At 33.9% G+C, this 12,393-nt stretch overlaps 1 protein-coding gene across 1 annotated transcript; it reads left to right on the forward strand.

Annotated features, from left to right (window-relative positions):
• Positions 1 to 3,433: 3,433 nt before the first annotated feature.
• On the forward strand, positions 3,434 to 11,901 carry CSN2 (casein beta). The gene is made up of 9 exons (XM_065878181.1): positions 3,434 to 3,526; positions 6,206 to 6,268; positions 7,008 to 7,034; positions 7,142 to 7,168; positions 8,197 to 8,220; positions 8,317 to 8,358; positions 9,731 to 10,228; positions 10,817 to 10,858; positions 11,582 to 11,901. Exons 1-8 carry the CDS (start codon positions 3,434 to 3,436, stop codon positions 10,820 to 10,822), a joined length of 780 nt encoding a protein of 259 aa, XP_065734253.1. The 3' UTR covers positions 10,823 to 10,858; positions 11,582 to 11,901.
• Positions 11,902 to 12,393: the final 492 nt, after the last annotated feature.

Genomic DNA, 12,393 nt, shown 5'->3' on the forward strand with positions numbered 1-12,393 from the left:
GTAAGGTATTTTAAGTCATTGTGATGACTTTTGGATTTTAATCTGGGAGTGTCAGGAAACCAATGAAAGGCAGTATGTAGAGGTGTTGCTTTGAATGTTAAATAGTCTAAGAAAGTCGGGGAGAATATGTGACTGCTGCACTTCATTTTATAGTGAGAACAATTGTCATGGTTGAATATGTTTTGTCAGCTACATTCACAGGGGCAGAAGGTAGAATTCGGATTTACCTGGGATATGATTTAGGTAAGACAGTATAGTAAAATCAGAGACAAGTAAGGGATTTGAATATCTGTATACAAGTGTGATAATAGCAATTCCCTTGAAATTCAAAGTGGGAAAAGAGGGGCATATAGACATAAGGAATTCAAAGGCACTGAAACACTGACAGGATGGAACCACACCATCTTTGTCTTTTTTCTTTGTGTGACTTTTCAAGTCATCCAGTACAGTGCTTCTAAATGTGAGATGATTTTTCACTGCCCTGCACCAGGAGACATTTGGAAATTTCTTGAGACATTTTGGGTTCTAATAGCTGTGTGGTTGGTGCTACTGGCTTCTTATGGGTAGAGGCCAGGGAAGCTGCTAAACATCCTACAACACACAGGATAACCCCCACAACAAAGAATTCTCCTGCCCAAAATATCAATAGCATGAAGGTTGAAAACTACTGGTCTAGTATGTGCTCAATAAATGTATCTTGAACTTGAGTGATGATTCATATGTAAAGGGAGAGTAATTAGGATTAAGAGTGTGTCCTATGAATCAGGGTTCTGGGTTTTATGCTTTCATGGTGTCTGCTTGCTCACAGAACATATTTCTTATTCCCTGATTCTTGATTAACTTTATAAATTAATCTTAATAGCTATATTTCACATAGATAAGATATTATTTTATTATATTTGGATAATCAAATGGAAAGAATTAAAATACTCCAACTATATAAATAATGCTAAGCTAAACTATTTATCCCTACCTAATAATTTGTCAGAATTAAGTAATTCTGTGTTCTGTTGTTCCTAAGTCTAAATTATTATATAAATCCTATTTATTTTCCTTCTCCCTGCCCCCATGTTTTGGAAGTTATTAAACAGTACCTCAAATATTTTTTAGGAAACTGAAGTTTTTAGTTAACAGCTCTATCTCTAAATAGCTATAGTATCCTGAAAAAATAATACAAATTCCCAGGTCCTCAGTTTCCTCTCCTCTAAAATATATTTAAGACATCATATGGATGATATCTCTTAACTTTTTTTTTTTTGGCCATGCCACACAGCTTGCAGGATCTTAGTTTCCTGACCAGGGATCAAACCCATGCCCGCCACAATGGGAATGCAGAGTCCTAATCACTGGACCACTAGGGAATTCCTGATATCTCTTCTAGTTCTTATTTTCTGAACATTTTTTGGTCCCTTTATTGTACTCTTTATCCAACTTTTCTATTGCTCTCTTTCTTGAGGGTATTACTTACATGGTTTCAGCTAGAATATATCCAAAACAAATGACTGCATATTTCAGATCCATCATTCAATATGGGAAAAAGCATTGGCTGAACAAATTCTGCTTATAACAAATAGTACTAGAACATCTTGCTTAGATTATATCTTGCTCTTCACCCAGGATTATCTTATAAAATTTCCCTGTATGAAATTCTCATTTTGCCTTATAAAAATGGTAACTCTTAAGTTATACATTGCAAAAGCTTGAGTTGCCCACATGGCACTTTGCTTCTTATTGGTCTTTGTGTTCTGACGCTTCCCTGGCCAGTGGCACCTGATGTCATCTTAAATCTCAGTGTTTTTAATTTTCCCTTGGACAAGCTCCTTTCTCTAGTGTATTGTTAGTGATTTTCTTGATCAAGGTTTTAACCTACTTTTCTGACCCAATTGAGTCCATAACTATAACAATTAATATAATTCAAACTTGGTGAGAGACAGTCATAAGGCAATGCTGTGTTTATTGCACAATATGTAAACTATCTTGCTGAGAAAATAAAAAGGAAGTGTTGAATGGGTAGGGCATGCTTGCTTTTGTATTCCTTTTCTCAGAAATCACACTTTTTTGACTGTGGCCTTCGCAACCAAGAGCTAACACATAAAGGCACATGGAGCAGCCAAGGCCTTTTTTAGTTATACCTATGACACTGAAGTCACTTCATCATTTCTTTTCATGGCTTCCTCCTGGCTCCCTATGAACAGTCTTAAAATGAAGATTAGCTGAATAATTCAAATACATAGCAGACATTGACTTGGGTTTTCTAAGCAATACAAAACTTGTATGACAGTCAGATGTGTTCCTCTCCCACACACATCTAGCATGATATGAATGCGAAGTATATTGTGAAGAAAAATTATTAATTATGCTAAAGTGCTTACTTTAGAAGGGCATCTATCTGTCCTGAAGCCCTGAATATATCTATTACAGGCAATGAATAGAAGAAACAAACCTTCTAAAAATGAGTAGTGTCAAATACAACTACATTTATGAACATCAATTGCTAAAGAGGCAAAGAAACTTGAAGACTGCTTTTGTAAATGGGCACCTAAAAAGTACTTTTGAAGTCTGGCTCAGACTCTATTGTAGTGCTTTGGGTAAGACCCTCCTCCTGTTTGGGTTTTCATTTTCTTTCTTCCTTCCTTCCCTCATTTGTCCTTCCATGTATACTAGCTGATAAATATTGACTCATTGTAAAAGTTATGAGGCCAAACCTGGGCTGCCCCGTTTTAATAAATTTGTACCACTATCATTCATTTTGTGGAAGTATTCTCTAAATGTTACTTTCTGTCTTAATACCCTTCAACAAATCCGCACTATCTAGAGAATAAAATTTACGTTCCTTAGGATCATTGTATGCTTTGCCCATCATTATCTGACCCCTTTCTCTTTCTCTCTTCTCATCTCCATTTACTCCCTACTCCTTGCAATTCATGACCCAGATTCACTACTTGATTTAATTATAGTGACTTCTTTCTCATATTCAAGACCCTATTCTTCCTTTCCTTTTAGCCTATAACTCTCTTCCCTCTTTGGGTCTAAGCTACCATCATGGACTTGTTAGCTTGTCATTTTCTGCATTACAGCATAAAACACTACAGCTATTCTGGTTAGCACAAAATTGTGTCCTTTGTGTGGCTTGTGTCTCTCTGGTGTCTATTAGGATTTCCCCACAATTAAGATCTTGAAGACCCACCAAGTACTAAGAGACTTTATTGTGGTTACAATAACTTGGGGACTGGGCCAGAACATCACTGTCCCCCAGCCAATGTCTGTAAGTACTGGACAGTTTCACTTCCTTTATCAGATTGTGAATTATTCCCTTGTTAAAATGCTCCCCAGAATTTCTGGGGACAGATAATAGGAAGAATTCATTTTCTAATCATGCAGACTTCTTGGAATTCAAACTCACTATTGATTTTATTTCAACCACAAAATTAGCATGCCATTAAATACTGTATATAAAGAGCCACAAAAGCAGACCATTATCCACTCAGCTCCTTCTTCACTTCTTTTCCTCTACATCAGAAAAAAGGTAAGAATTTCAGATAATTCAATATATCCTCTCCTCATCTTTATTTCAAACTAAGTTGAGATATAGAAAGAATATAATTACTTAATATATATCTTTAAATGTTAGAGTATTTAAGATAGTTCTAACAATATTTTTAGCACTTAGCTTGAAAAAAATAGAAGTACCTATAAAGATTTGATAAAAATTATAATGACAGCATATGTTTTCTGAGTCTAACAAAATGTAGTAACAGTGATTGCTATTTTCTTTAGTACATGACTAGTTAACAGGCTATATTAAAAGATCTATTTCTTGAAGTAAATATTTTTTATTTATTTATTTTTTAATTTTTTAAAACATCTTTATTGGAGTATAATTGCTTTACAATGGTGTGTTAGTTTCTGCTTTATAACAAAGTGAATCAGCTATACATATACATATGTTCCCATATGTCTTCCCTCTTGCGTCTCCCTCCCTCCCACCCTCTCTATCCCACCCCTCTAGGAGATCACAAAGCACCAAGCTGATCTCCCTGTGCTATGTGGCTGCTTCCCACTAGCTATCTATTTTATGTTTGGTAGTGTATATATGTCCATACCACTCTCTCACTTTGTCACAGCGTACCCTTCCCCCTCCACATATCCTCAAGTCCATTCTCTAGTAGGTCTGTGTCTTTATTCCCATCTTACCCCTAGGTTCTTCACTGAGAAAGTGTTAGCCAACAAATAGTTTATAGAAGTAGCATACTGAGTCAAGAAATAGAGTAGTCAAGAAATGGACAATATTTTTAGAAGAAGAGTGTATTTATCAAAATTGTTTAGAACATCCAAATTCCCAGTTTATCATTTAGTTTATACTATTTAAAAATATTAAAATAGATACATGAAACACAGAATTAAGTTAAAAAGAAACAAAGTGTTTTACTTTGTACAAAAATTCTAGAGCTGACAGAGATGACCAGGAAACAAAAATTAAGGAAATATATGATCTGAAAGAAAGAATAGCTCAAAGTATATTAGTCAATAATAAAATTCTTGCTTGAAAATCTGTATATAAAATGCTAATTATAAAATAAAGAAAATGTAATAATATTCTCCTTACTTGTAATGAATTCTAGTACAGTACCATACTCTTTTTTTGAGTCATGACAATAAAAAATTATTTAGAAATTTATAGAAGTGTTAGGTAAAGTAAAACTAATATAGAATTAGCACCCATGAGAAAAATCTAGAAAAAAATTTCTTAATTTAGTTTGAAAATCTGGGATTGAAGATTGTGTGTCAAAGGATATTGGTGACACAAACATTATGTTTTATAAGAACTTATAAAACTTTATTTATATAGAAATGCAACAAGACCAACCATTTAGTACATTTTGGTGAAAAGTGATAACATATTTTATGCTATGCTCCAAGGAGAAGTAGCCTAGAGTGGGGATTGGACCAAAGAACCTGACACCTTGGTAAATCATCAAGGGATAAGTACACATTTTTATGGAGAGAAAATAAACAGAGTGTATGATCTCTAAAATTATGTGCGACAAATGAGAAGAGATGGCATTAGGCATGTGGGGATGAAGACTGAGAGGTGGATATACATAGAGAAGAGATAGTCCAATCAGTCCAAGAAAATGTCTGGATAAGTGGAGCAAATAAAAGAAATGCTAAAATGAAAATGGTGGTCTTATTGGAAATAAAGATATGAATAAGATATGAATAATATAAAAATAAAATATGATCTTCTTCTTTGTATACATTTTCTTTGATCAGTTGTCTCTCAATAGAACTGAAGCTCCAACAGGACTGAGACCTTAATATTTTGCTCACTGCTAAAATCCCAGCACCTAAGCAGTGTCTGACAATAAAAGGTGCTAAATAAATATATATATTTTTTAATTTTATTTTTATTTATTTTTGGCTGCATTGGGTCTTCATTGCAGTGTGTAGGCTTCTCATTGTGGTGGCCTCTCTTGTTGTGGAGCATAGGCTCTAGGCATGTGGGCTTCAGTAGTTGTGGTACGTGGGCTCAGTAGTTGTGGCTCGCAGGTCTAGAGCGCAGGCTCAGTAGTTGTGGTGCACAGGCTTAGCTGCTCCGTGGCATGTGGGATCTTCCCGGGTCAGGGCTCGAACCCATCTCCCCTGCATTGGCAGGTGAATTCTTAACCACTGCACCACCAGGGAAGCCCCTAAATAAATATTTTTGAATAAATGAATCAACTAATTAATCTTTCTGTAAATATTTGTAACTTTTTTTCTGTCTTTCTAAAAAGCCTCATAAGTACCATGAATGAGATGAAAACGAATAAAGTAGGATAGGGCTGTTAGCTGAAAATATCTGAATGGCTGGCAATGAAATATAAACTTGGTATGTAAGATTAAAGAGCCATAGTATATTTTGACCTTGGTCATATGATAAAACATCTATTAGTATTTTTTCTACAATACAGACATTTTCTTCTTATTTTTTCTTTTTTTGCCCACACCATGTGGCATGCGGCATCCTAATTCACCAACCAGGGATTGAACCGCACCCCCTGAGGTGGAAGCATGGAATCTTAACCACGGGACCACCAGGGAAGTCCCCAGACATTTTTGTTTTACATTATCTTTGGTTTCTTTTAAAGGAAAGTAATCCTACCTAAATAATAAAATGCATTAGATTGACAAGTAATATACCATTTCCTCATTTCCCCATTCACAGGACTTAATAGCCATGAAGGTCCTCATCCTTGCCTGCTTGTTGGCTCTTGCTCTTGCAAGAGAGGTAAGTACAGAAAAATATCTTGAAATAACTAAGAAATAGTACTATCTGCCTATTTGCAGAATGTAGTATTACCAACATTTTAAATGTATAAATAATGCAGCATCTCAGATTTTTTTTTGACTTCTAAGAAAATCATTTACATTCACTCACTATCTCAATAGAATCCTATAGGACCACAAATCTGGGTCAAATTCTTCTACAGTATTGTGCCACCAGTACCTAAAGGAAAAGCAAACAGACCAATAAGCAGCAGACAAACAAGAAGAAACACACATAAGAACAAAAACATGAGTAATATTGCACAAATACAATTGCATGCATCTGCAATCTTGATAAATATATCTTATTCCAGTGATGAAATATATATATCTCTTACTCTAGGGAACTGGGCTGATTCCTACCTGTGTATATTCAACAGAGGATGATACTCCAGAAAATGAATAATCATAAACATATTCATAATCATAATAAAAAAGTGTTCAATACAAATTAAAATAACTCCTTTTCTGTTACCCATAAAAAAGACTCTTCATTACGGTAAAATAAAAATCTACCAATAAAAAGGTACTAAATTTGAAAGCCGTAAAAGCAATTACAAGTCTCTCAAAAGACATATAACATTTTTTATTTCTCAAATTTGTGAAATAGCTCTCCATAAGGAAGGTAAAAATTAGGTAGGAAAAATGTTTAATAATGGGTTAGCTATGGGAACTAAAATGGTGTTGTTTTTTCTCTATAGAAAGAAGAATTCATTGTATCTGGTGAGGTAAGATATTTTTCTTCAGAGAAAAATTTCCAACCATAAAGTAATAACACTTTCTGATTATCTAGTAGAAGACTCAACTGATTATTGATTTCTTTTTTCGTTTGCAGACTGTGAAAAGCCTTTCAAGCAGTGAGGTAAGACAACCTTCATTCAGAGGCAATTTCCCAAATTTAGAACAAAAAAATACTGTACTTTCTTTTTATATTACATTAGGGCAGTCAAGCCAATGTAGCTATGTTCTGACAGGTAACTAATGTAAATTTCCACTGTATATGTTTAAAGACAGAATAAATGTCTAGAAAATTTAGTATTCTAGCAGTTTCTAAGTTTATCTGCTACTTAAATTATGTCACTGTGCCTTTTTTTTTTTTTTTTGATGAACTATACATACAGTCCTCTTTTCTATCTTGAACTCTATGTTAACCTCTTTCCCTGTTTTGACATTTATTGAGCACTTTCTGTATCAGACTTTGACTAGGAGCTGTGGTACAAACTGGAAAGAGGGATGCCCTTAGTAAAGAGTGGAGAGACATGCAAATGGACATATTTTGTTATTGTAATAGCAATCAAGTAAATTAGAGGCAGTGAGAATTAGTGTAGTCCTAAATCTGACTGGGGGAGTCATGTAGATATTAATGCTTGCACCACTCTTTTTTGGGTCTGTTATCACCTGTTAATTAAATGGTACATCAATATACTTTGTCTCTTTGCAAAGGTTATAAGGTCCTTAGGGGATGGTGTGTATTTCTTACAATTCATTTGAAGCCTAAACATAACAAGGGAACTAAGAATGATTAACAAATGCCTCAATGGTTATTATCATATATATTCAATGACTATTCTTCTAGAACTAGATGAGGGTATTAGAGATCATTTGTTGTCATAAGAAGGGAACAGGGTGATAAAGAGAAATTAACTTCTGTTAAATGCCTCTTTTGGTATTATGTTCACTAATTTTCTTTTCTTTCTTGACTGCATCATCTGTTCTTTATACACAGATTTATTCAGAATAGTGTAACATAAAGTTTCAGCAATTAAAATAATGATATTATCAAACAATATGTCTGCATTAACCTACTAAATGTCTTCATTTTCTGATGTATGTTGACAACTAAGAATAGTTCATTAAAACTAAATGTGATTTTATTTTTTTCTTCCAAAGGAATCTGTTACACACATCAATGAGGTAAAACCATTGTATTTAAATGTACATATTTTCAAAATTTCCTGTTTAGTTTTTACAAATAATAACAATTCTTTATGTGTAATTGTTTTTTAGCAGAAAATTGAGAAGTTTAAACATGAGGAACAGCAGCAAACAGAGGTAATTTTTTCATGATTAGTATATTTTGAAAATTATAATGAAACATAATACATGAAAACATACTTATAATAATTATGTTCAGTCTAAAGAATGGTAATAATATAAACATCAGTGGAAGAAATTAAACTTTGAGAAGGTGAAATATTTTTAAAGACTTAAACACATTTTTAAACACATAATCAGCTTCCAGAATTTAGAATAAATACCTAAGAATAACTATTAGTTTATTCATTTTACTAATAGTATATCTGTATTCAAAGAGTGCACATTGGTAGGAACATTTCTGGATAGGGGACTGTGATCCCCTTATTTCAAGATGGGTATGGTGAGGAAAAAGAGGAGGGAAGCAGTGTGGCAAAAATCCTAATTTGATCATTTATCAGCTGTATAACCTTGGCTCCAAGTTTATCTGTACCTCAATTTCTTCACCTGTAAATTGAGAATATTCATAAATCCCCAGGATTGATGAGCTGGCACACAGTGAATATTCAGTGATTTTACATTAGCATTCTGTAGCTTTTATACTCACATTTATGAATGTGTGAAGTTCCTAAAAGTATTTCCATTACACAGATGAGAGAAGTGAGGTACAGAACAATTGAGTACACAGTTGTGTGGCAATATCACATAGTTATTAAATAGCAGAGCTTGCTTAAAAATAAGGATTGGGAACAACATAAAATTCTGTAAATAAATTACTTTTGTGGTAACATAATTACTCTATTGTGATATTTAAGCTTTCCTGTTTTACTAATGAAGTTAGATTGTCTGGAACTTACACCAAATATTTGCTAAATCAAAATGAATTTACAAATTGATGCCTCTTTAAAGACTCAAGATTACCACCTTCTACCAAGGGAAGTAGTGCTAGAAGTTTGCTGTTGTTAAATAATTCCTTGAATTAAAAAAACAAACTAAGACTTACTTTTCATTAAAACAAAAAAAAAAATAAAACTTGGAGTTATCCCTTTAAGTCTTTTTAAAATAGATCTTCATTCATTATATGAAAACAATTTTGACTATTATCAACACATTGTTGAAAAGTCTGTACCCTCTGAAGACCAAAGTATATAGCTACAGCTCTGCAGGCAACTCAGGAAAAGGTGAAACAAGTCTTGAAATCTCCAAACATTGATTTCTTTTGGCTCTGTGGATTCACCTATGAAGGAAGTGGCTTAATGAGAAATCCCTTAGTGGGCATTTTACTCATTAATCTTTACAGGACCCCAAATAATTTCTTAACCAAAGTAAGGGAAAGATTTTCTTTCTCTCTTTTCCGTGAATTATTGTTCAAAAGAGAGGAGGTTAATTCATCATGAATGACAATTATAACTGAATTACAGACGCAAAGACTATTTTTCCTTCTTTCCAGGATGAACGCCAGGATAAAATCCACCACTTTTCCCAGCCACAGCCTCTAGTCTATTCCTACACTGGGCCAATCCCTTACCCTATCCTTCCAAAAAACATCCTGCCTCTTGCTCAGCCCCCTGTGGTGGTACCTTTCCCTCAGCCTGAAATAATGAAAGTCCCCAAAGCTAAGGAGAATATCCTTCCTAAGCATAAAGAAATGCGCTTCCCTAAATCTCCAGTAGAGCCCTTTATTGAAAGCCAGAGCCTGACTCTCACTGATCTTGAAAATCTGCACCTTCCTCTGTCTCTGCTCCAGTCCTTGATGCACCAGCCTCCCCATCGTCTTCCTCCTACCCTCATGTTTCCTCCTCAGCCACTGCAGTCCCTTTCTCAGCCCAAAGTCCTGCCTATTCCCCAGCAAGTGGTACCCTACCTCCAGAGAGATATGCCCATCCAGACCCTTCTGCTGTACCAGGAGCCTGTACTTGGTCCTATCCAGGGGCTCTACCCTGTTATTGTAAGTCCGAATTTACTAATTGTGCTGTTTCACTCATGATGTTTCTATGATGTTAGAGTAATTGAAAGCTCTAGAAAAAATGAATAATGAATGGTTCCAAAATGCGTATAGTTTAGATCAGTGGTTCTCAACACTAGCTACAAATAGAATAACCTGGAGAACTTCCCACACACACACACCTAAATCTCAATGTCTAGGCTTACCCATAGAGATTCTGATATAATTGTTCTTTCTATGTAGAAGAAACTGAATATTGGGAAGAAATAATTTCAGGGACTATGATTTAACTGTTCTGTTGATAATTTAGATAAAGAGGATTAAGGTGTACTAAAGCCAGAATTAAATTTGATAACCTCATTTGGTTGGGAATAACAAACCTAAGAAAGTTTGTTATTTTCTACAATTTTGAAGTTTTGCTTGTGCACAATTATTTCCCCACATGCCTCATTTCACATCTTGTTTTTGATATATGAGCATATGAGGGCAAAATACTGAGGTGTTTATTTCAATACTCATGAAATTCTTAGGGAAAGTGTTCTTGCCAAAAGGTGAATTGTATATTTATTCATTTATTTTTTAATTGTTAAGGTCTAAGAGGATTTCAAAATTAATGCCCCCTCCTCACTTTTGGTAAGCTTTAGGAGTTTGGAGACAGACTGATCATTTTTATAGTTAATATTTTATTACATTTCATTTTCCTGGATAAGCCCCAAACAGTGCCAACTTCCATCAATATACCAACTTAATTATTAATTATCAATTTATTCTCAATGACTGACTATTAATTATACACCTGAAATTTTGTATCTTTTATATTTCAAATAATTCAAAATTGTATGTATGTACTATTGACAGATTTGATTATTTTTCTTTCAATTGTCTATATCCTTATGCTGGATTAACATCATTTTTAGGGAAAACTGAAAATAATTTCTTCTACTTTTATGTAAATATGTTAGAGCTTATTCTAAAGATCAACTGCATTCACATTTCTAACTTAGGTTTTATGAACTTCAATTAGTTATCAGTTAAGATTTATATATTGTCTTTTAATTTATGAGTAAAAATACAGTTTCTTAGTCCAGACATAAGGCTTAAAAAGGGAATAGAACATAGTTTTGAGATTCTTAAGATGCGAATACTTTTATGATCATGATCCAGTAGACATAAAACAATTCCAAGTGAGCTGATATTTGGTCCTAGGGGAAGTTTTATATGCCTCCAAGATAGGGCACAACATGGTGCATTTGTAATAAAATTTCTCTTATGAATTAGTCCCACCAAAATTACAAATGGGGAGAGATGAAGAGTTATACCATATAACTAATTCTATATTTGTTCTCTATTCCACAGAATTGACTGCGACTGGAAATGTGGCAACTTTTCAATCCTTGCATCATGCTACCAAAATAGTTTTTAAATGAATCAACATGGAAAAATATGAAAATTATTCCTTTATTTATTTTATGCTTTATATGGCATTCATCTTAATTTGAATTTGACTTATAAACTCTATATTTTCAAAAGTTCAATTCAACAAAATTTCAACTTTAAGTGGGAAATACCATAAACATATCAAAAATATGTATAAAAATAATTTCTGGATTTGTGTTTATTATTTCTTTAAGAATCTTTTTCCTAGCCAGTCATTTCAATAAATTAATCCTTTGGCATATTTAAGCTTTCTTGTCTTTATTATAATTTTTCAGATGTAATTGACCTCTTTATTTTTAACTTAAATTTATTATTGGCATTAAAAATAGCTGTGGGGACTTCCCTGGTGGCACAGTGGTTAAGAATCTGCCTGCCGATGCAGGGGACACGGGTTCGAGCCCTGGTCCGGGAAGATCCCACATGCTCGCGGAGCAACTAAGCCCGTGAGCCACAACTACTGAGCCCAAGTGCCACAACTAATGAAGTCCGCGTGCCTAGAGCCATTGCTCCGTAACAACAGAAGCCACAGCAATGAGAAGCCCACGCACCGCAACAAAGAGTAGCCCGCGCGCAGCAATGAACACCCAAAGCAGCCAAAATAAATAAATAAATAAAATAAATTTATAAAAAAAAAAAAAAAAAAAAAAAAAAAAAAAAAAAAAAACAAAACAAAAAATAGCTGTGGAAAAATTGAATAGAATGCTTTGAATTGAATACCAGAGGATATCAAA

This window comes from Phocoena phocoena, chromosome 5 (assembly GCF_963924675.1).
Source record: "Phocoena phocoena chromosome 5, mPhoPho1.1, whole genome shotgun sequence".
In the NCBI taxonomy this organism is placed as follows: domain Eukaryota; kingdom Metazoa; phylum Chordata; class Mammalia; order Artiodactyla; family Phocoenidae; genus Phocoena; species Phocoena phocoena.